Source organism: Heterodontus francisci, chromosome 2 (assembly GCF_036365525.1).
Source record: "Heterodontus francisci isolate sHetFra1 chromosome 2, sHetFra1.hap1, whole genome shotgun sequence".
Lineage (NCBI taxonomy): Eukaryota > Metazoa > Chordata > Chondrichthyes > Heterodontiformes > Heterodontidae > Heterodontus > Heterodontus francisci.
In genome coordinates, this window is record NC_090372.1 from 124,242,063 (window position 1) to 124,267,434 (window position 25,372).

The 25,372-nt window shown below is 45.1% G+C and overlaps 1 protein-coding gene across 2 annotated transcripts in view; it reads right to left on the reverse strand.

Moving 5' to 3' along the window:
* Positions 1-25,372, reverse strand: part of sema5a (sema domain, seven thrombospondin repeats (type 1 and type 1-like), transmembrane domain (TM) and short cytoplasmic domain, (semaphorin) 5A) — a 333,948-nt gene that overhangs the window by 85,243 nt on the left and 223,333 nt on the right. For both annotated transcript variants that reach the window (XM_068010212.1, XM_068010220.1), the window contains 2 exons: positions 20,108-20,315; positions 11,851-11,968 (listed from right to left, as the gene is read on the reverse strand). In XM_068010212.1, the coding sequence (XP_067866313.1) occupies positions 11,851-11,968; positions 20,108-20,315 (326 nt within the window). The remainder of the gene's footprint in view (positions 1-11,850; positions 11,969-20,107; positions 20,316-25,372) is intronic.

Genomic DNA, 25,372 nt, shown 5'->3' on the forward strand with positions numbered 1-25,372 from the left:
GCACTGGGTGAAAAACTTGGAAAATAGTAGTGCATTCTCCACCACCCACCATGCTACCCGTATAGACACCCTTCAGCATGATGAATAGAATTTTTTGTTTTCAAAATTTGTATTAGAAGATGCAATCAGAATGGCAACACTGACTTGCTTATTTATTTATTTTATTTGCATAGCTGCATGTGCAAAAATGTTGTACAAGACAAACCAGCAGAATTACACCTTTCAAAATAAGTAAACACAAAATCACCTGCATTCTGCTGGATTTAGAAGGGATGGTAAGACGACAGAGATGTTCACAACACAGCCCTATCATTTTATACTTCCAGAAATCCACTTTCCAGGGTTGAGTAAAATAAATGCATTAAACTTTTCAGACATTATTAGAGGGAGTGATTTTTGTTCAATATAATCCCCCTGTTTCTTCGAACAGACTTAAAACCACCTTCTTTGATAGCTTTATAAAATAACAATTTTCCTGCCTGTGTGAAGGCCTTAATGGGGATCTCCCTCCCTGATCACCACAATTACTTCCCAGTCGAGGAGTGACGACTTACACCATGGAGCAGGCCCTATACAAAGAATAAAGAACAGTACAGCACAGGAACAGGCCATTCGGCCCTCCAAGCCTGCGCCGATCTTGATGCCTGCCTAAACTAAAACCTTCTGCACTTCCGGGGACCGTATCCCTCTATTCCCATCCTATTCATGTATTTGTCAAGAAGCCTCTTAAACGTCGCTATTGTACCTGCTTCTACCACCTCCCCCGGCAGCAAGTTCCAGGCACTCACCATCCTCTGTGTAAAAGACTTGCCTCGCTCATCCCCTCTAAACTTTGCCCCTCTCACCTTAAACCTATGTCCCCTAGTAACTGACTCTTCCACCCTGGGAAAAAGCTTCTGACTATCCACTCGGTCCATGCCGCTCATAACTTTGTAAACCTCTATCATGTCGCCCCTCCACCTCCGTCGTTCCAGTGAAAACAATCCGAGTTTATCCAACCTCTCCTCATAGCTAATGCCCTCCAGACCTGGCAACATCCTGGTAAACCTCTTCTGTAACCTCTCCAAAACCTCCACGTCCTTCTGGTAGTGTGGCGACCAGAATTGCACGCAATATTCTAAGTGTGGCCTAACTAAGGTTCTGTACAGCTGCAGCATGACTTGCCAATTTTTATACCCTATGCCCCGACCGATGAAGGCAAGCATGCCGTATGCCTTCTTGACTACCTTATCCACCTGCATTGCCACTGCCAGTGACCTGTGGACCTGTACGCCCAGATCTCTCTGCCTGTCAATACACATGAGGGTTCTGCCATTTATTGTATACTTCCCACCTGCATTAGGCCTTCCAAAATGCATTACCTCACATTTGTCCGGATTAAACTCCATCTGCTATTTCTCCGCCCAAGTCTCCAACCGATCTATATCCTGCTGTATCCTCTGACAATCCTCAACACTATCCGCAACTCCACCAACCTTTGTGTCGTCCGCAAACTTACTAATCAGACCAGCTACATTTTCCTCCAAATCATTTATATATACTACAAACAGCAAAGGTCCCAGCACTGATCCCTGCGGAACACCACTAGTCACATTCCTCCATTCAGAAAAGCACCCTTCCACTGATACCCTCTGTCTTCTATGACAGAGCCAGTTCTGTATCCATCTTGCCAGCTCACCTCTGATCCCGTGTGACTTCACCTTTTGTACCAGTCTGCCATGAGGGACATTGTCAAAGGCTTTACTGAAGTACATATAGATAACATCCATAGCCCTTCCTTCATCAATCATCTTTGTCACTTCCTCAAAAAGCTCAATCAAGTTAGTGAGACATGACCTCCCCTTCACAAAACCATGCTGCCTCTCTCTAACAAGTTCATTTGTTTCCAAATGGGAGTAAATCCTGTCCCGGAGAATCCTCTCTAATAATTTCCCTACCACTGACGTAAGGCTCACCGGCCTATAATTTCCTGGATTATCCATGCTACCCTTCTTAAACAAAGGAACAACATTGGCTATTCTCCAGTCCTCTGGGACCTCACCTGTAGCCAATGAGGATGCAAAGATTTCTGTCAAGGCCCCAGCAATTTCTTCCCTTGAGTCCCTCAGTATTCTGGGGTAGATCCCATCAGGCCCTGGGGACTTATCTACCTTAATGCTTTGCAAGACACCCAACACCTCCTCCTTTTTGATAATGAGATGACTGAGACTATCTACACTCCCTTCCCTCGGCTCATCATCCACCAAGTCCTTCTCTTTGGTAAATACTGATGCAAAGTACTCATTTAGTACCTCGCCTATTTCCTCTGGCTCCACACATAGATTCCCTTCTCTGTCCTTGAGTGGGCCAACCCTTTCCCTGGTTACCCTCTTGCTCCTTATACACGTATAAAAAGCCTTGGGATTTTCCTTAATCCTGTTTGCCAATGACTTTTCATGACCCCTTTTAACCCTCTTGATTCCTTGCTTAAGTTCCTTCCTACTGTCTTTATATTCCTCAAGGGATTCGTCTGTTCCTCGCCTTCCAGCCCTTATGAATGCTTCCTCTTTCTTTTTGACTAGGCTCACAATATCCCGTGTTATCCAAGGTTCCCGAAACTTGCCAAACTTATCCTTCTTCCTCACAGGAACATGCTGGTCCTGGATTCTAATCAACTGACGTTTGAAAGACTCCCACATGTCAGATGTTGATTTACCCTCAAACAGCCGTCCCCAATCTAAATTCTTCAGTTCCTGCCTAATATTGTTATAATTAGCCTTGCCCCAATTTAGCACCTTCACTCTTATCCTTATCCACAAGTACCTTAAAACTTACGGAATTATGGTCACTGTTCCCGAAATGCTCCCCTACTGAAACTTCGACCACCTGGCCGGGCTCATTCCCCAATACCAGGTCCAGTCGAGCCCCATCCTTAGTTGGACTATCTACATATTGTTGCAAGAAGCCCCCCTGGATGCTCTTCCAAATTCTGCCTCATCGAAGCCCCTAGCACGAAATGAGTTCCAGTCAATATAGGGGAAGTTAAGATCACCCACAACAACCCAGTTACCTTTACATCTTTCCAAAATCTGTCTAAATATCTGCTCCTCTACCTCCCGCTGGCTGTTGGGAGGCCTGTAGTAAACCCCCAAGATCGTGACTGCACCTTTCCTATTCCTGAGCTCCACCCATATTGCCTCGCTGCACGACCCCTCCGAGGTGTCCTCCCGCAGTACAGCTGTGATATTCTCTTTAACCAGTAATGCAACTCCCCCACCCCTTTTACATCCCCTTCTAACCCGTCAGAAGCTTCTAAATCCTGGAACATTTAGCTGCCAATCCTGTCCTTCCCTCAACCAAGTCTCTGTAATAGCAACAACATCATAGTTCCAAGTACTAATCCAAGCTCTAATTTCATCTGCCTTACCTGTTATACTTCTCGCATTGAAACAAATGCACTTCAGACCACCAGGCCCGCTGTGCTCTGCAATATCTCCCTGCCTGCTCTTCCTTTCAGTCTTACTGGCCTTATTTACTAGTTCCCCCTCATTTATTTCACTTGCTGTCCGACTGCTCTGGTTCCCACCCCCCTGCCACACTAGTTTCAACCCTCCCGCGTGACGTTAGCAAACCTCGCAGCCAGGATATTTGTGCCCCTCCAGTTTAGATGCAACCCGTTCTTCTTGTACAGGTCCCATCTGTCCCTGAAGAGATCCCAATGGTCCAGATATCTGAAAGCCTCCCTTCTACACCAGCTGTTCAGCCACGTGTTTAGCTGCACTATCCTCCTGTTTCTAGCCTCACTGGCACGTGGCACAGGGAGTAATCCCGAGATTACAACCCTTGAGGTCCTGTCTTTTAACTTTCTACCCAACTCCCTAAACTCCCCCTGCAGGACCTCGTCACTCTTCCTGCCTATGTCATTGGTACCGATGTGTACCACAACCTCTGGCTGTTCACCCTCCCCCTTCAGAGTGCCCCCTGTCCGTTCAGAGACATCCTATATGACACAGAGAAGGGGGACTGGTGGTATATTGGCAATCTGTGTGCCACTCTGGAAACCTAGGGCCCCAAAAAACCATGCTACTGGTTGGGAAATCATACTTAACCCTCTTTCACATGATACTCTTAAGCAATCTCATCATCTAAGCAAAAACCTTGAGTAGTTGGAATAAATGGATGCTTTTCATTTGCTGGAAATGATCAGTACCATAGACGAATAAAAGAAAGAAACCTGATCCCAGTGCACTGCTCTCTAACCATAGAATTATAGATTGGTTACAGCATAGAAGGAGACCATTCAGTCCATCGTGTCTGTGCCAGCTCTCTGCAAGAGCAACTCACCTAGTCTCACTCCCCTGCCTTTTCCCCTTTGCCCTGCAAGATTTTTCTCTTCAGATAATTATCCAGTTCTCTTTTGAAGGCTTCGATTGAATCTGCCTCCACCACACTCTCAGGCAGTGCATTCCAGATCCTAACCACTCGCTGCATAAAAAAGTTTTTCCTCATGTTGCTGTTGCTTCTTTTGCCGGACACCTTAGATCGGTGTTCTCTGGTTCTGGATCCTTTGGCCAATGGGAACAGTTGTTCCCTATCTACTCTGTCCAGACCCCTCATCCCTGGAGCCATTCTCATGAATCTTTTCTGCACCCTCTCTAATGCTTTAACATCCTTCCCAAAGTGTGGTGTCCAGAACTGGACACAATACTCCAGTTGAGGCTGAACCAGTGTTTTACACAGGTTTATCATAACTTCCTTGTTCTTGTCCTCTGTACTCCTATTTATAAATGCTGGGATCCCATATGCTTTCTTAAACACTTTCTCAATCTTGCCCTGCAATCTTCAATGATTTATGCACATATACTCCCAGGTCCTTCTGCTCCTGCACCTTTTTAGAATTATATCCTTTAATTTACATAGTCTCTCCTGGTTCTTCCTACCAAAACGAATCACTTCACACTTTCATGCATTAAATTTCATCTGCCACTTGTCCACCCATTCCACCAGCCTGTCTATGTCCTCTTTGAGTTTATTACTATCCTCCACACAGTTCACAATACTTCCAATATTTGTGCCATCCGCAAATTTTGAAATTGTGCCCTGTACACCCAAGTCTAGGTCATTAATATATGTCAGGGAAAGCAGGGCTCCCAACACCGACCCCTGAGAAACCCCATAATATATCTTCCTCCAGTCTGAAAAAGAACCATTCACAACTACTCTCTGTCTCCTGTCACACAGTCAATTTTGTATCCATGCTGCTACTGTCCCATTTATGCTGTTAAATTTCTGTTATGATCAGGTGAGAAAGGGGTCTAGGGGTTCCCTCTCAGCCTTTTCCTGGTTTGGCCATAACAGGGTTTAATTTTTAAAAACACCATGTTTTAGCTTCCCTTCAGTGAATCCTTGTTCATTGCTCTCTAATTGTAATGACAAAGAAATCAAACAGACATATTTTCTTAAATTTAAACAAGAAAGGTGTAAGTTTATTAACCTTAAAACTCTATTTCAGTGAAAACTACTAAAAATACACGATGCGAACATGCTAGCATGTATTACGCAATAAACATACACCCAAATAGAGACAGAAAAGGAGAAAGATGGGGAAAGGTTTAAAGTAATAGCTGGAGTTCAATTACTGGTGTTTAAGTTTGATGTAAAGTCTTTGATTGCAGTTAAGTCTTACAGTTCTCGTTGGGGCCCAGTGCATACTTTCAAACTTGTTTCACTGGTGTTCTGTCTTGTGGCTTGAGTTGCTTCTGTCCTTTTCAAGAGAGAGAGAGAGAGACAGACAGACAGAGAGACACAGGGATGCTTTCTTCTTGAAGTTCAGTTGCAGTCTGTTCTCTTTCTGTGTGCACAACTTAAAAAACTCCAAGTTGGCCAGTAGGTTAGTTATGTGACTAGCTCCTTATTTGGAACAACCTTCCCGGCGAGGTTTGTGGATTCCAACCGCACCCCCCCCCCCCACACTTGCAAGCTTGACAGACACTCTCAGTGGGGGTGTGTGGAATGCTGGCCTTTTATACTTGCAATGCCTTTTGATCAAAATCCATCTGGTTAATTGAATCAGGGAGCAGTTGCATTTTCTTCTCCAGGCAGCTATATTTTAGAATGCAAATGTGCAGCCATGATCAGCTACTGTCCTTGTCTCTTTTAAACAAGTTATTTTTCAGTCCAGTAACAGTGCAAAATTAATGTTCCATGTGACAAAATTAAGATGTCTCACTTTGGCAGGTGTGGTTTTCATGACACCTCCACATCCAGTGGAATGAAATGTGATTTTAGAAGAACATTTCATTTTAAAAATAGAAAGGAGAGAAAGTACAGGGAAAAACACATGCATTCCTCTCATTCGTTCTTATTCATTCAGAAATCCTCAACATTGTTACAGCCTGTCTTTTCTTGGTAGCAGTGCCCTTTTTGGCATCCCAATAAACATGTGATCTTTGGGGAGTTTTGCAGGTTGCACCTTTCCATGACTGCCTAGGGTGCCTTTGTTCATGTTGAGGTCTGCAGGGGGAGAGTTAGACTTAATTAGCCCTGGTTTGGAGTGCTGATTATGGGAGTCGACAGTAGGTGGATCCACTCTGAACTCTCTTTCAGTATTTGAATGAGTCATGCTCGAGCTTTTCACTTTAGGGTAGGATTGGTTCCCTTTTCTCCTGACTGTGGGGGAGGATTCTTTGCTAATCTTCCCTTTGTCCTCTGGGACACTCCTCCCTGCTGGTATTTGTCCCAGATTCTACTCCCCTGCGGCACTTCGACTAGGTGAGGCATCACCCTCACTGATTCACTGCCCTCTTGAGAACTTTCTTTGTCTCTGCAGGTCTCTGTAAATGCTGTTAGCAACTCTGGTGGGGTGCTTCTAATGTCTGTATTTGCATAGGAGGATGTGGGGTCTAATTTTTCAAACATTTCAGGGTCAGCTGACTGGACAGTAGGGGTTTTCATCTGGGATCCCTCTTGGATCTCCTTTAACCTGTCCTCTTTTTCTCTTTTTCCCCTTTCCTGTCTACCTTTTTGCCAGCCCTGTGCCTGCCTGTCCCTTTTTTTTCTCAGCAGGGGTCCTATACAGTTCACCAGCCCTCTGCTGGAGGGTTCTCCAAATACCGGTACAGGACTTAGGGGTGCAGATTTCACTGCAGGTTGGGGTTTCCCCTCAACCTGGCACATGTGGCAACTCCTGCAGTACTCCACCACATCTTTGTGGAGTTTTGGCCAGTCAAACTGCTGTCTTATGGGGGTTTTGGTTTCTCGTATACCGACATGTACAGCCACTGTAATCTCTTAGGCCATTCTTAATATTTCTCTCCGGTACCTCTGCGGCACCACTATCTGGTGAACCACAGTCCACTCCTTGCTCTCAGGTCTATGAGGGGAACTCCATTTCCTCATCAGTACCTCATTCTTTAATAGTAGCTATCAGGGACTCACTCTGCTTCTATTTCAGACTGGGCCGCCAGTGATAACTCTCTCAATACTGGGTCAGCTAGCTGAGCCTCATTTAATCCATTCCGAGTCCTCTAACTTTCCAAAGAAAGTCTCAGGCAAACCTCGTGGTCATCTGCCTGCAGTGCCAATTCAGTCTCCTCTGGGGGAGCTTGTTTGATCATGGCCCGATTCACCACACGTGCAAGAAAACTGCAGGGGACTGTCTCCTGCCACTTCCCTGTCTGTCTGACCTCCTGCGGTCTCTCTTTCACCACTGGGGAAGCTACCACTTTCACCCCTGCCAGATCATTACCTAGGAGCAGATTAACCCCGTCCACAGGCAAACTAGGGACAATCTCTACGGTCACCGGTCCCGAAACCAAGTTACACTCCAACTGCACCCGACATAAAGGTACAGGCGTACACTGCCCTCCAACAGTATTCATCACTATTCTGGTGTTTACTACACTCGCTGGGGAAAAGGTCAGGCCTTTTCCCAGTAAAAGGGATCTAGTGGCCCCTCTGTCCCTGAGAATTACTATGGGCTTGCTTGCTCCACTCGAGGGGTATGGGGTTACTCTTCCTTTAGACACAAAATCCTGATAGCCCTCAGGAATCTTATTAAATTTTCTTGCACCTACAGCAGTATGTTTTCTGAGTCTTACCACTGCTGCAGTTAAAGCCACAACTTGCTCTGTTGTGCAGTCCATCGGGGTCCTTTCTCCTTCACTGAGCGGGTGTGCTCTGATTAACCCTATAGGCTTTCCCCGTAGTTTCCAGCAGTCAGCTCTTAGATAACCTGCTTTATTACAATGGAAGCACACAGGTCTCCGGGTCTCACTTCTACTTACAGCACTATCCTTTTTGGCTGCAGGAGGGCCCCTTGTGTCCCCTGCTTTTCTCTCTCTCCCAGGACTGCTTGGGCTTCTATCACCTTCCCACCCTTTGTCCTTTTCGGATTTGTGGAGGTGACTCGGAAAGGTCTGGGGATCCAACTTGTATATGAGAGCAAACTCATCAGCCAGAACTGCGGCTTGCCTGGCTCTATGAACTTTATGTTCCTCTACATGAGTCTGTACAGAGAGTGGGAGAGAGCTTTTAAATTCCTCTAGCAGAATTACCTCTCTAAGGTTTTCATAGCTGGGCTGCACTTTCAGAGCCCTCAACCAGTGGTCAAAAGCCAGCTGCTTACTTCTCTCAAACTCCAAGTAAGTTTAATCAGCTTGCTTCTTAACGGCTCGAAATTTCTAGGACTAGGCTTCTGGTATTAGCTCATATGCCGCGAGGATAGCATTTTTTGTCAGTTCATAATTGGATGAACTCATCTGGAAACAGGGAATAAACCTTTTCCTGTTAACCTGCTTCGCAACAGAAGAGTCCAATCTCACCTGGCCACTTTAACTGCCTTGCAAGTTTTTCAAAATATACAAAAAATGCTTTCACGTCTCCCTCATTAAATTTTGGGATCCATTGGGACAGTTTTAACAATTCAGTACCCAGCCCTGAATTATGCTCTTCCATATTGGCCCTGGTTTTACTGGGGTTACTCTGTCGCCCCCTAATTAACTCAAGCTGCCTCAGCTCTCTTTCCTTATATTCCTTCTGGTAGGTTTGTTCTTTCTCTCCTCTCTCTCTTTTACTTTCTCCTGTCTCCCTCTTTCTCTCTCTCTCTCTTTCCCTCTCTTCTAATTCAAGTTTCCTCTGTTGTAATTGTATTTTTGCTAGTAATACCCTGTCGGAGTCTATTTCTAACCCAGTTTCTGCTTCTTCAGATTAAAGGGAAAAATGGTTTGCCACTAGTCTTAGGAGTTCGGACTTCTTAGCCTTGGAACGGACAGTGATCCCACACTGCTCAGCCATTTTTCTCAACTCTTCCATAGACAGTGCTTTTAACTTATCCCAAATTACTGCACCCTGGCTTGGGCTTTAGTCGCAGACATGTTAGTATTCAAGCACACATAACCACAAGAAAACCCATATTGAAATCTTTTCTCTTTTTGATTGGGGTCAATTTGATTTCCCACTTCCAATTTCTCGTTTGTCTGTGGGTCCAATCTCAGACACTAGCCCCCAAATTTCTATTACGACCAGGTGAGAAAGGGGTCTAGGGGTTCCCGCTCAGCCTTTTCCTGGTTTGGCCGCAACAGGGTTTAATTTTTAAAACACGGGCCGGAATTTTATGCCACCCCAGCAAGCCGGATGGTGGTGAGTGGGTGGGGGGAGGTGGCGTAAAATGGAGCGGGAGGCTCTGGGAGGCCTTCCCAGCCACTGCTGCCTCCGCCCTACTTTACGTGGGCCGGAGAGGGAGGTGGCAAGAAATGGCCCGCCCGCCCCAGGCCAATCAAGGCCCTTAAGTGGCCACTTAAGGGCCTTTGCCTGCCTCCACGGGGATTTTACCCATGGCAAGCGGGCGTCCAGGAGACGTGAAAGGCTGCCCAGTGAAAGCTGGCGGCCTCTCAGCACCCCGGACTTAGGCCCTGACAAACAGCCACAGGGTGTCCAATTGAGGGCCGTCCCCACTTTCCCAACCATCCCCAGGAACTGGGGCACCCTCCCTTCCCCCCATACGACTACCCTTGCCTCGCTGGGGCGTGACTGATCATCCCGACAAGGCAACCCTAATCCTAATGGAGTCCTGGCTCCATGTCCTCGGCTGGGCTACAGTCCCAGTACTGGCCACCACTCCCGGTGGCACTGCTGGGACTAAGAGCTGCCAGCCTGATGATTGGCTGGTAGTTCAATGAGGAAGGACTTCCTCCCTCAAGCGGGTGCAAGTCCTGCCTCGGAACAATTAAAGCCCGAGGACCCGTAAAATGTGGACGGATCCCCGGGCCAGGCGGAAGTGGGCTCGCCATCGACTTTTACGTCGGTGGCCAGCCCACTTCCGCCCAACGTAAAATCCAGCCCACGGTGTTTTAGCTTCCCCTCAGTGAATCCTTGTTCATTGCTCTCTAATTGTAATGGCAAATAAATCATCCAGACAGGTTTTCTTAGATTTAAACAAGAAAGGTGTAAGTTTATTAACCTTAAAACGCTAATTCAGTGAAAACTACTAAAAATACATGACCCAACCACACTGGCATGCATATGCAATAAATACACACCCAAATAGAGACAGAAAAGGAGAAAGAAGGGGAAAGGTTTAAAGTAATAGCTGGAGTTTAGTTACTGGCATTTGGGTTTGATGTAAAGTCTTTGATTGCAGTTAAATCTTGCAGTTCTCGTTGGGGCCCAGTGCATACTTTCAAACATGTTTCGCTGGTGTTCTGTCTTGAGGCTTGAATTGCTGCTGTGCATTTCATGAGAGGGAGAGAGAGAGAGACAGGGATGCTTTCTTCTTGAGGTTCAGTTGCAGTCTGTTCTCTTTCTCTGGCACTGCAGCAGCAGTCATCACACTTCCCTGGTTGGCAGCTGCAGACTCCCTCTGTATGTCAGAGATCCAGCAAGGCCTGCCTTACATTTAGAATAAATTCTGACCTAACAGATAGATTAGGGTCATTGTGGAGTCAGGGCTGTGAGCAGCAGTTACATCCCATGCCTCCACCAGTGGGGAACCCACTCATGAGGAACATCCAATCCAAAAAGTCAGGTGGAAAGTGCATGTGTAGGGATGTTGGATGAGGCTACGCTTGGCTGTAAAGCGCAACCCCACCCCCCGCTGCCGCCCCCCCCCCCCCCCCTAGTTAAATAGTCTAGAGTCACTGACTGTCTCAGCTCACAAATACAGAATGGACACTTGGGCAAGTTACGTGCTGAACTGAACTCCCACATTAATCATTACACTCAATAGAGGAAGGGCAAGGGAAAATAGTAAGGTGAGTGATTACAGTCCATCTGTCTAGACCTCTGCTTTGAACATTTTCTGTAATTACTACACTTATTTGCATTTGTAAAACCATATTTTCCTTAGAGCAGAGAAGACTGAGGGGCGACCTGATTGAGGTATACAAAATTATGAGGGGTATAGATAGGGTAGATAGGAAGAAACATTTTCCCTTAGCGGAGGTGTCAATAACCAGGGGGCACAGATTTAAGGTACGGAGCAGAAGGTTTAGAGGGGATTTGGGGAAAAATGTTTTCATCCAGAGGGTGGTTGGAATCTGGAACACACTGCCTGAGGTGGTAGAGGCAGGAACCCTCACAATATTTAAGAAGTATTTAGATGAGCACTTGAAATGCCTTAACATACAAGGCTACAGGCCAAGTGCTGTAAAATGGGATTAGAATAGATAGGCTTGATGGCTGGCGCGGACATGGTGGGCCGAAGGACCTGTTTCTGTGCTGTATAACTCTATGACTCTACAGCACGTAATAAAAAACAGAAGAGCAATTTTTTGTGTCAACCATTTCAACTACTCATTTTATCACAAAAATTTGAAGCTTTGAAAGGATGAAGGGATTTTATGAATGAACACAGGTTAGTATTTTTATACTCACTGGGCACAAGCTGATTTCTTGCTCCCACTGGGTCATACTCATGCTCTCTTCTAACGTTGTGCATTTCTTTAAAACCAAGTCCCAGCCACAGTAAGGGTCTCGAGCTCCTATGCATGAACTGTAGGCACAAAATAAAGAGGTCAACCTTTAACTTTCAGCTCAGCTCCACTCATTCGGCTGCAAAGTACATCATAGTGTATATGTGCAGTTTTTATTATCTATATGTGCATGCATGTAGTTGGATCAGCTAGAAATGAATTGTGGCTTCTGTTCTTTGTCTGGAAGTCATAAGGTCAGCAATTTGAGACAAAAGCAGTCCATGAGAATCTATATCTGAGCTTAATCTACTTTCACAGCTGTCAACATGATAAAAAAGGCTAAAACTTTGATTTATGATCAGCAACAGCGACACACACTGCAAACATTTATTTTATCTGTTTATCTTTGATAATGGTATATGGAACAAAACAAATTGATCCTGAGTATTTCCCAGCATTTACACACAGATCATGCCCTCCAGTGACTTCTGCCACTGACCCCCACCACCAGCCAGGAGTGTGAGTTGCATAGCTAATAAAGCTCAAGGGAGAAAACTGGGTGACCAGATTGCACTGGTGGTCAAATTCCCCCTCATGCCTCCTGGGGCAGATTCAGGGAAACGCAGCCGGAAATCTTTAAAATATTTTTTATGGATTAAAGCATTATATAAACCTCAATATCAACAATGATGGTGGGCAAGTGGATGGATATGCATGAATAATGGAGATAAACTGGTCAGATTTAATACAATGCAAGGTTAAACTTTTTAAGAGGATTATAGCTTTGGGAATATGCAAAATTTTGTTTCTGAGAAACAAATTCTACGACACCTTTGCGCATTGGGGGCTGAATTTAATGAGCCCGCCGCCAGGGCGCCATTCCCATCCATCATGTGGGCAGTCGAACCACGATCACACAGCGGGCAGCCATTTTGCATACTGGAGGCACAAGTCACCCCCTCACCCCCCCAATCATGTGGCAGGGGCGGGAGGTGAGTCTCTGAATACGGCATCAGATGACTCTAGAGCAGGTGCTGGCACCACATTTAAAAGCCTGCCCGTCATGGATTCACTCCTGCCTTAGAGTCACTGGCAGCTTTCATATGACTGGTGAAAACGTTGCTGAGCTGATTCATGGAGCCCCCAACCCCCCCAAGGAGAACATCAAAGGATGCCCGAGGCCAGACTCAGTGTGGCCCCACGGTTCAGAGAGAGCTCCCTGCAGATTCTCCTCCAGGCTGCAAGGGAAAGGCAGGAGGTTCTCTTCCCCAGCGATGGTAAGAGGAGGTCCTGCTGCCTGACCAAGCATACCTGGGTGGAGATCGTAGAGGAGGTCAGCAGCTGTGGGGTCACCCAACGCAATTGGATCTAGTGCAGGAAGAGGGCGTTCTGGTGAGTGTTCCATACCACCCTCATTTTTGGGGTGTGCATGTGACTAGACAGGACGGTGCGCAACATGGAGAAGGTACCACTACAACAGCGATGGCAGAGGGGCTAGGATATTACCTCATCCTGACAGATGCATGGCTGCATCTCAGCCGCAGGTCACCTTCCTTCATAGCTCATCACCCCTTAAGTCCCCAGACATCGTGTGGCAGCATGAGATATATCAGATGCCCAGTAGGGGATGAGGGGCTGACAACAGCAGAACTGTCATGTTGATCTCTCTGCTAATCTCTACTTTCTCCATCCTTCCTCTGGCAGGATAAGAGGGCCCACAACAGGAGGGAGATGGCCTGGACTGGCGGCAGAGTTCCTGATCTCTGTCCTCTCACCACAGTGGAGGAACAGGCCTTGGAGCTGGTAGGCATCCAGACACACACAGGAGCAGCTGAAGAAAACTGAGACACTGAGGCCACCGACAGTGGGAGGACTGTGAGTGACTGTGATGTCCATGCTGAGCCCCAGGCTGATGACGGGCCTCTGGTGTCGACAGCACAAGGCATGCTGGAGTTGTAGAGAGAGGTAAGGCAATATCTGGCAGAGATGCTAAAGGCCATGCACGGCGATGAGCGGACAATGGAGGAGTCCATCCATGCCATGATTGCTGCCATGTCGCAGACATGCAAGCGCATGGCTTCCTCCATTGAGAGATTGGTGACCCTCATGAAGAACCAGATACCACAGATGCAAGCAGACCTGCACACCATCGCATTGGTCATGAGCTCAATGCAGCAGTGGCAAGACGAGGGAAGGAACAGGAACCTGGAGACCTCTCTCACTCCTCCTGGTGAGCAGGGAGGTTCAAGTGAGCCTTCACTGGGAGGAGGAGAGACTGCCATCCACACCTGGGGGCTCCCCTTAGGCACTCTGAGTGTGGACTGTGGCTCCTCAGCCTCTCCAGCAGTAAGCCCAGTTCCAGTAGTCATGATGTCCAAGGAGAGTCCTGCACCAGTAGAGGAAACCCTCAGGTAGCTGGGGCCTTCCAGGCCTCAGGCAGCTAGAGGATGCCCGCCAAATTCATCACAAGCCCAGGGGCATTGCGATCAGCAACCTGCCTCCAAGCCAGCTGCTGTTACAGGGATCACGCCATGGAGGAGCACTCGCAAACGCATTAAGACCACCTAGCCAACCTTTGGGTCTCATGGGTTTAGCAAATATGTAATGTAGTGAAGGTTCTTTTGTCCAAATCATTAGCCATCATTGTCTGAAAGCCATGTTCCATTATGCCTTAATTGTCAGCTGCTGACATCCCCCTTCAACCTTAGAGCAATGGCAAGGTGACCACAGCCTTCATTAACACGCCAATGTGATGAGAGCCCTCGTTAACATATGGTCTCCCATGGGTACTAGCACACATTCCAACTGGTTGCAAGACAGGGAACACAAATGGAAAGGAGACAACAGACTTCATGCATTAAGGTGAGCCATTATTTGACTTTCTGAAAATGGACATCAGAGTGGCTGGAAGCAGGTCATTATGAGGTTGTCTCTTGCCTCCTTTGCACATCACTCAACCTGTCTGGCCTCCTGCACACGGTCTTCATCATCCATTGCCACTTGCCCCTCTCACTCCTCTGCGTCCTCCTTGGATGAGTATCGCTCAGGCATGTCCTCATTATGCAAGTCATCCCCCCACTCTGCAGTGGTACATTGCACAGAGCACAGCAGACCACCATGATACACAAGACCCTCGCTGGGGCATACTGCAGGCCGCCACCAGATCGATCAAGGCAGCTGAATCCCATCTTCAATAGCACAATGGCCTGCTCAATGGTCACTCCAGTGGAGCCGTGGCAATTGTTGTATCTCTCCTCTGCTGCACTGTGAGGGTTCCTCAAAGGTGTGAGTAGCCAAGTCTTCAATGGGTATGTCATTATTCCGTTTTTTTTTCTCTCCGGGAAATATGTGGTGTGTCTTTAAGACAGCAAAGGATCAGTACTGCTTTAAGAACAAGCAGGCCTCAGGAGTTACCGAGGAGGTGCATTTTGGTTACCGTTGGTCACAACCATACTGAGAACCAACCAGCTTCAAAGGGTGCATCCTGGTTGCCTTGGATACAGCCATTTGGACTGAACATCGAGAAATAAATTTGTTACAATTTAATTTTGAACTGGCGTACAGTGGGAAAAACAGCCTGTTCTAACAGAGGACACAGACAGACAGCTGCATGTTAGCAACTGAAAGGAGATCTCTCAGACCATTTAAACTGAAGGAAGAGAATTTAGTCTGTTTGTTTATTATTCTCTCTCAAAATTTTAAAAGGTCAGGCCAGAACAGAGATCTCTGATAATTTAAACTGAAGGAAGGGAAGATAGACTGTGACAATCTTTTAACCCTCAAAAATTCTAAAGTGTTGAAAAGTGTTTGCAAGTTGTTAATTGTTGAAATTCATTGCTGGAGAAGGAGCAACAATTTCGACTTCTGAATTAGACTACGGACTGTTCTACTGCTGAAGAACCTTTTTTCTCCATCAGACAGCTGTGAGGACTTCAAGCAACCTTGGACTGTTCCACATCCGGCAGGAGCATAAATCTGCAAGAACTCTCATTTTTCAATTTTAAATGTTGTTTATATCTTAGTAGTGTTTAAGAATTTATGTTTTTCTAATTAAACAGTTAATTTGTTGACCTAAAGACACCTAGTTTGGTTAGCCTCATTCAGGGGTTAATAGATGGTACAATTCGGCTGGGTCTTCCTTTAATTTGGAAAGTTTAAAATGATATGTTAGGCAATCTGTGAAGGGACGGGATTGAATTAACATTTCTCCCACCACAATCAGAATTGTATATTTTGATTGGGGGCTTTGAGTTGTCGGTCGTAACAGTATCCTTTGTCCCACAGAATTCATCCCTGAAGGTGAGCAGGGAGCCTGAAAAACTGTGGCACCTGGGATTGTCCAAGTATGTAGGCATCATGGCTGCTTCCTGGGAAGCGGGCACACATCTGGAGGAAATGCATTCGGTCACAGACCAGTTGAATGCTGATGGAATGGAAGCCCTTCCTGTTGATGAATGCGGCTGACTGGTCCATGGGAGCCTTGATGGCTACATGATTGCAATCTATCACATCTTGCCCCCAAGGAACTCCAGCGATGGCCCCGAATCCGATGGCCCTCTCAGCCTAACTATCAGGGTCAATCCAGTAGTGCACATAGTCACCAATGCCCTATTCAAGAGTGCCGGTCACCTCTTTGGTGCAGCAGTGGGCTGCTGTCTGGAAGATCCTACACATGTCCCCGGTGGATCCCTGGATCTCTGGATCCCTAGAAGTTTAGTGCCATGGTGATCTTCAAGACCACTGGCATAGGTCGACCCCCAAATCCCATAGGTCGCAACTCATCCTGCAGCAGACCACATAAGTCGGTGACGGCCTCCTTGGAGAGCCGTAGTCTTTGATGACAATTCTTCGCGGACATTTGGAGGTAGCTGATCTGAGTCTGGTACGCTTTCTGGCGAACATGGGCCCTTCTTGGCATGGCCAACTGCTGTTGCTCTTGTTGTGGCACTTTATGGACAGGCGCAGCAGCCTTTTTTCCCTTCCTTCATTGAAGGTACCGCATTGCACCACGGGAGTCCAAAGATACCAGGTGACTTGTGGACCTGCAGAGCACTGTTGATGCAGAGATGACCCTGCCTTGGCAACTGAGTTTTTGACAATTCTCTTGGCAGAGTTGTTGATGGACCTCAGAGCCCAACCTTGCTAATGGCCCACCCTCTGTTCCAGCAGTATAAGCGACGAAACACATCACACAGCAGTTTGGTAACCCAATACAGCTCCCTCCCCATACCCACACTGAACCCGCTTGCAGAGCCCCCAAAACCCTAAATTCCTTTGCAGAGCACGCAGCAACATGTCCCACAATGGCTTCCGAAACCCCTCTTCCCCAATGCAGCAATGCTCAAGGCTGCCTCCCCGTTGCAGAAATGAGGCCTCTCGTCTTGGTGCCACCAGGTTTTAACGGTTGTGAACCCAAAGGCACGTGACTGCCGCCCATTGTTCACAAAATTGAGGGCCAATATTTAAATCACAATTAATTATATTTATATGCATTCAAAACAGCATTTCAGCAATTTAAAATAACTTCCTGTTGCATTTAGGCGGCAATGCTGCCATGGTCCTTTCCCGCCACTGACAAAATCTGGAACTGACGTCACAATGCCAGATTTCTGGGAGGACAGTTCAGATGCGATTCTCCATCCCCCCATGCCACCATGCCCACCTTCAACAGCCACATTAAATTCAGCCCTGGGAGTGCATAAAGGCAGAGATACCATCCGTCGCTTTGACCTTACCAAGAGCCAGTATCATTTAAATAATAGGAATGGGCACCAAACCTGTAAGCATTACATTACAGCCAGAGTACTGGAGCAGCCACCTGCCATAAGGGTAACTATGGGCCAGTTAAACTGAAGATCCTGAAGCAGTGAAATTGCTTACTTTGGTTCCCACAATGGTAGATAAAAAGGTCCAATCCAATGTGGCAGCCCCTTAGCTCCTGCCTCCTCTGAGCAGACAAAGGTCCTGCCTGGCTTATGGGAGACCCATTTAACAGAATTCCCAAGGTAGCTTGAGAACACCTCCAGATGTCAGCCCCTCCCCAAACTAATGGTAAGAGGGGTGACTAGAAAAATCCCCCTCCAATGTTCCCTTTCCCTAGATTAGGGTTTGCTATTTTGTGTGTGGGATGGAAACCTAGCAGATCTGGATCCCACTCCTGGCAGAATTACACCAGAATTGGACTGAGAATCATACAATTTCTGGCCTTTTGATGCCATGGACATTAACATTAATATTAACATGACAGAATGAATTACTGCTCTAATGATCATCAGGGTATAATTACAGCAACATCTACTTAGCACATAGAAGCAGCTACCAATCATTATTGGGTTAGCGATCGGAATGGGCACAAAACCAGCTTGTTTTCTTATAGGTTTTAATAAAAGCCTGCACCAGTACAAAGCCAGAATGTATACTGTAATATTAGATAAAGGTCCATTGGAATAATAGCTATAAACCCCTAAAGCTAATCTTTATCAAGAATCATACACCTAAGTGCAGCAACACAATTATTTTGTATTGCTAAAAAATTTATTCAAAACTCACCAAATAATTCAGAGATGAGATGATACTCTGGAGTACTATTACTGCTTTTGTCAACATGTCAAACATTTACAAAGGCTGGAATACTAATGGAAAGTTTATTTTTCATAATTCTTTGAGTTAATCTACAGCCTAATGTTTCTGCTGATAAACAGAGTCCAGACATAGCCTTTGTGATCTCTGCTTTGAAAACTCTAATCCAAATGAGGTTTAACTGCCACAGACTGTCTGAGATAGGAAAGACAAAATGTGAACTGCAATAAAAGCCTGAAAAGCTGCTTTGATGGGAAGCTAGCTTGATGGACAATATGAGATGAAAAGCCTATGACTTGTCAATACATCATTAAGCATCTCGGTGTGCTGGCTCAGCTATTGAGTGGTTCCTGCTTTCAGTTTCCAAACAGCTGAGAAAATTGAAAAGAGAGAAATTGGAATCATCAACCCATGGTTTTAGTGCTCACCACTCAATACCCACAATCCCCTGAGCAAACTAAAGTGAACAGTGGCTGTCAGCATTGATCCACTCCTACAACAAAAACAAATAAGATAAACTCACCTATTACTAGAGTGCTTGTCCCTTCAATATACCACAGTGTACCAACTGCAACTGCTCTACTTAACACTACACAACAAATTGCAAACTGCCAGCATCTCTGACCATGATTAATGTAATGCCTGCAAAGACCTTCCTTTCCCCTGGTGTTGTTGCGATAGAGTGGTATAGGTTTTCTGCATGTGATTTATCTTTCCATCATGATATACACAATTTGCTGCATTTTCTTTTCTTTTGGAGTGATCCAGATAAACTGCAGCAACTATGGAGAACTTTAACATTATAACCCAGGGGTGTGAACCATATGGCTGATGGTCAGATCAGTTCCACCTATATCAAAGGCTATACCTAGTCTCCTTCTTACTACCAGGGAGACCTGCACTGTTAAACGTTGTGCTGCTGTAGCATACCTCCCCCACTCCAGGACATCATTGCCCCTCCCACTGGCACACAGGTCCAGCTTTCCTGCTCAGGAGTGACTAGTAATGCCAATGGTTTGTGGAGTGCTACAGAGCAGGGCTGCACTGGGCAAGGCAAATAGGGACTAAGGGGCAGGAGATTAGGTGTCCAGAGACTGGGCTCAGAGTGGGTGGCGTTGGTGGTACTGCGACTCGATGTTGAAATTGAAGCTTTAATGCCCAATCTCCTTCTCCAACTCAGTCTTTTCTAGAACCTTCAGAATACCTTACCTCCCTCAGTGTTTCTGTTCTCCCACAATCTTCAGATTTTAAAACCCCAAAATTAGCATCAGTTAATTGACACTTGCTGATTGAGCTCATCTTTTTAAAAAAAAATTCAACTTTACTGGTTTCCTACACTATTGGCTTTGGCTCTTTAACTTGTTTCTCAATTTTAAAAAGATGTACCTGGAAATACCTCTCCATTCAGAACCAGTAAGGAAAATGTCCATCCCATATTGTTCATTCAAAAGCAGTTAAAACCTGTGTAACTGGGATGTTTGTGTTTCAATGATAGAGTATACTTTGAAAGAATTAACCATATATGGCTCTTCCATCATCCTATATGTAATTTGAGACTGTTAGGATAAGAAAGTAGAATGCGATCTTTTGACAACACAGCTAAAACATTCTTCATACACTCCAATGTTCAAAGATCTTACCTCCGACTTTTGTAAAAGGTGCAGCGTTTGAGGGGGAGTCTTATCACATGTTCCCTAAGACCAACAAACAGAACACTATCACTGTGTAGGATCTGGAGGTTCCTTATAGGCTCTCGCTGATCGGCTGGAAAGAGTTCTATTTCCTCCAACAAACAGCTGCTCCCACTTTTATTCACAGGGGCAAGAACTTTTTTAATAGTCCCATAGTCTAGAAGGGAGAAATAAAAGATGCTGAGCAGAAGGCACAGTGGGAATAATAACTGGTCAGAACAGAGATAATAACTAACTTGCTTATTTTTTTAGTTCTTAAACCAAATAGCCTCAGAAGTATTGCTGTCTTTTTACAAGCAAAATTAAGCAGTTTACCATTAGCTAACAGAGACTGGCATACTCATCAAACAAGACTATTAAAATAAATTAATGACAGTGACTGAATAAACCCGACATAGGTACAATGGATGAGGTGGTGCATTAAAGTTGTATAGATCTTCTGGCTCAGCCATTGTGAATTGTGAAATAGAAGATCAGGATAGAAACCAATTAGTTTTTTTTCACAGCTCAACAAATTGCACACTGAGCCCCTGAACTCCACCTAAGTCAGGAACTTATGTATTTAACATTTCAAACTGCAGGCTGCATTTGCTAGAAGGCTCTTGTAAAGATAAGTATGTTCTTTTGTGAAGTATGTGCAGAGTCAAGACTTGAGTTCTCTTGCATCTTAATGCTCTTGAAGTCGTACTGCTCAATAATGATATTCATTAAAATCAATACAGCTCAGAAGAATGAACTCCAGCAAAAAGTAAATCCAGTTACTTTTCAGGATATTAAGTTAAAAAATTTACAAAAATGATTTCAAAGCAATAATTTTGCCTCATTTGAAGGCTGTGGTCTGGATTCAATTTGGTATTGGGTGCTACACTGTGGGAAGAGTATTGAAACTTTTGCGAGGTTACAGTTGAAATTCAATAGGATGCTGTCTGCTTTGAGGAAATAGAAATACAAGGAAAGACCTGAAGAATTGGGGCTTTGTTCATTAGAACAATTCCAATTAGAGGGCAATATGACAGAAGTGTTTAAAATTATTAAAGGGTGTGACAGGATAGATAAAAGCATATTGTTTCCAGTAGTTGAGAGATCAAAAACAGGGGATGATAAATACAAGATCAAATGTAAAAGATTTAGAACAGGGAGCAAGAGAAACTTTTTAACAGGGAGTTGTGAGGTTGTGGAATTCACTTACAGGGTTAGTGGCTGAGACAGAAATATGTCAGTGTTCAAGATTAGATTGGTAAGTGGATAAAGGAAAGGGGGATAATGGGATACAGAGTTGGTAAACGTGATTAGAACTATTTGCTCATGTGGAGGGTAAACACTAACATGGACTTGGTTGGGTCAATTGTTTCCTTTGGTATTTTCATGTACTTCAATTATTTTGCCCTTGTTGGCAGGGTAGCAGTGAGGCAGGATTTCTTCCTGTTTCTTTGACCATGCCATAACCTCGATCCATTTTGCTGGGTCAGAGCTGATCAGACATGCAGAGCAGATTCCCAGAGGGACACCCATCACCAAGAGGGAGCCTGTCGTTGAAGTCCTAGAAGTTCTGGCAATTGGACAAGAAGACGGTCAGAACAGCACCTGAGAAAGCATAAGGGGCTTAGAGTGGGTGGAAGAACCCTGAAGAGAAAGACTCGAAATCTTTGTCAAGCTACAGCACAGTAAAAAGCTACAGGAGAGTTGAGACTTGGGAAAGAGAAGGTGGAAAGAGATCATTAGAGCACTGAATGATGTTGGAGTGGGGTTGGAGTCCAGAGACCTTGTCCCTCCTTCTTCTCCTGGCAGTCCCTGGGGTTGAGAGAGAGAGAGATCAGCAGTAAGCAGGAAAATCTAGAAGCTTGCCCAGATCTCCCAGCCCCACCAGAATTTACAAGTGGCAAGCAAGGAAGGGCTGGGAATCCTGGTGGGGGCAGGGAGAAGTAGTCTCCATCACCTAATTTCTTCTAATTTTCTGTTGTTCTTGGGCAGAATAGTGGAGAAATATCTAGCCCATATATATCTCAGTAGAATTAGAATTAGCATTCTTCACCACTTTAATTACAGTACCAGTGTAGAATATATATTTCTACAGCAACAAAAAGAAGAAATGCTGGAATCACTCAGCAGGTCTGGCAGCATCTGTGGAAAGAGAAGCAGAGTTAACGTTTCAGGTCAGTGACCCTTCTTTGGAACTGACAAATATTAGAAAAGTCACAGATTATAAGCAAGTGAGGTGGGGGTAGGGCAAGAGATAACAAAGGAGAAGGTGCAGATTGGACCAGGCCACATAGCTGACCAAAAGGTCACGGAGCAAAGGCAAACAATATGTTAATGGTGTGTTGAAAGACAAAGCATTAGTACAGATTAGGTGTGAATACACTGAATATTGAACAGCAGCAAGTGCAAACCTGAAAAAAAACCTGGAAAAAACAGTGGGTAAGCAAACTGAACAAACTAAGATGAAATGAAATAAATGCAAAAAAAGATTGTAAAAAATGTAAAAAAGAATGTAAAAAAAAAGGAAGAAAAAATAACTAAAAATTAAAGTAAAATGGGGGGCTGTCATGCTCTGAAATTATTGAACTCAGTGTTCAGTCCGGCAGGCTGTAGTGTGCCTAATCGGTAGATGAGATGCTGTTCCTCGAGCTTGCGTTGATGTTCACTGGAACACTGCAGCAATCCCAGGACAGAGATGTGAGCATGAGAGCAGGGGGGAGTGTTGAAATGGCAAGCAACTGGAAGCTCAGGGTCCTGCTTGCGGACTGAGCGGAGATGCCTTGAAGAAGTTCTGCTCTTCTCTCCGACGGCATCTCCGCTCAATTTCCCACCCCACAACCACTCTGAACTTTCTGTCCTCAGCCTCCTACACTGTTCCAATGAAGCTCAATGTAAGCTGGAGGAACAGAAGCTCATCTTTCGATTAGGCACTTTTTAGCCTTCTGGACATAACATGGAGTTCAACAACTTCAGATCATAACCTCTGCTCCCATTATTTAGTTTTTCCCATTTACACCTCCTCTGGACCCTTCTTTTGTTTGTTTACTTGTCTCGTTACCATTTCTTTTGCCTTGCACCATCATCCCTTTCGTCATTTAATCTCTCCTGCTTCCACCGCATCACAGATCTTCCCTTTTTTTCTTCCCCACCTCTTCCTTGCTTTGGTACTTTTATTTATTTATTTAGAGATACAGCACTGAAACAGGCCCTTCGGCCCACCGAGTCTGTGCCGACCAACAACCACCCATTTATACTAACCCTACAGTAATCCCATATTCCCTACCACCTACCTACACTAGGGCCAATTTACAACGGCCAATTTACCTATCACCTGCAAGTCTTTGGCTGTGGGAGGAAACCGGAGAACCCGGCCAAAACCCACGCGGTCACAGGGAGAATTTGCAAACTCCGCACAGGCAGTACCCAGAATTGAACCCGGGTCCCTGGGGCTGTGAGGCTGCGGTGCTAACCACTGCACCACTGTGCCGCCCACTTGCTTAAAACCTGTTACATCTCTACCTTTTTCCAGTTCCATGAAAGATAAATCAACCTGAAATGTTATCTGTTTCTCTCTCCACAGATGCTGCCTGTCCTACTGAGCAGTTCCAGCTTTTTCTGAGGACAGACACAATGTGGATGGGTGGCTGCTACATCAGGAGCTGGGGTCATAGCCTTAAGGTGCATTGCTTTAAAAAATAATACCCTCCTCTTTGCTGAAAACAGAGACATTTTGTCGAAGCTTTTTGTCTTGCACTCATCAGGACAATCTGCAAGAATACCAATGTAAAGGAAAGCAACAAATTTATACTGTATGAGAAGAGAGTGCTGATTGGTTGGCAAGTGGACTCTGATTGATAGAGGCGTTGCCAGTTTATGGTGACTAGCAATTAACTGTCAAGCTTGCATGGTGAGCAAATGGCTCGGACCCTATTTACAGCCAAAAAGACATTCTGCCTATCACACAAATGAGTAATGTGGTATATGAATTTCACTGCCAGTGTGATGCTAGGTATATAGGCCGTACGTCCCAAAGACTGGTGGATCATATCAAACAGCATGTCCCTTCCGCTGTTCGCAACGGGCAAGGTACAGACCGTACCCAATCAGCCTATGCTTGCAAAATTCAAAACACAGTGTCCAACATTAGATGTTGTCCAATCACTGAATCACATTTGCTAAATAATCCTCAGCATGCTAAGAATTACGCTTACAACCAATTTAAGATTGTCAGTCGGGCTCGCAGTGTGGCGCATTTATGGGTACTGGAAGCAACAAATAGTAATACACAGGGCCCTGTTCTTTGCAGACAGAAAGAACATGTACGCACATTGCACCTGTTTCAGCTAAACAAAATAAGTGATAGCCATTCACTGGTTCATTCCTCAGGGCAATGCCTTGACCAATCATAGTCAAGCTGCCTGGTTTAAATTTCAAACAAATTTTGGCAGTTAACTGTCAGTCACCATAAACTGGTGCATTCTCCATGGCAACACCTCCACCAATCAGAGCTCACCTGCCAACCAATCAGCCTTCTCTTCTCAGACAGTATAAATTTGTTCCTTTCCCTTACATTGGTATTCATGCGAATTGTCCTGATGAGTGTAAAACGAAAAGCTTCAACAAGATGTCTCTGTTTTCAGCAATACTCAAGTTCTGGACTACCAAACGACTATCCTCCTCTTTCTTGTACCCACACTCCCATAACACACAGAGGAACAACCAAGTATTGACTTAAGGGACCGTTCAATAAATATTAATTTATTCAGGAAAGCACACTTGAAGCACTTGCTACTGTTTTGCAACCATAGGGCTAACTTTATTCTTTTTTCTGATATAATGATATTTAATATGTAAGCAGTCAAAGAGGTCTAAGATATTAAAAGTGTTTTAACAAATAGTTAAAACCAAAAACTTTAATGAAAAAGCAGGCCATATACCTCTACGAAGTGTTCCAACTGAGTATGATATCACGCTGGCTAAACCATTGCAAGGTGTGACACCTTTAACATTGAAAACTCCTATCACATTGTCACAGGCTTAACAGCTACTACAGGCAGTACAATGGATTTTTCCAATAGGACTATGCTTCACATGAAAGCTTTTAATAAAACACATGCCCAATGTACTGAATTTAATAGATGTATAACTACTGTATAACTGACATAAGGATATTGATTTCAATGAGTTTTTGAAGTCTGAGCAAAACCTTGTGGTGTCATTGGTCATTAGGATTTT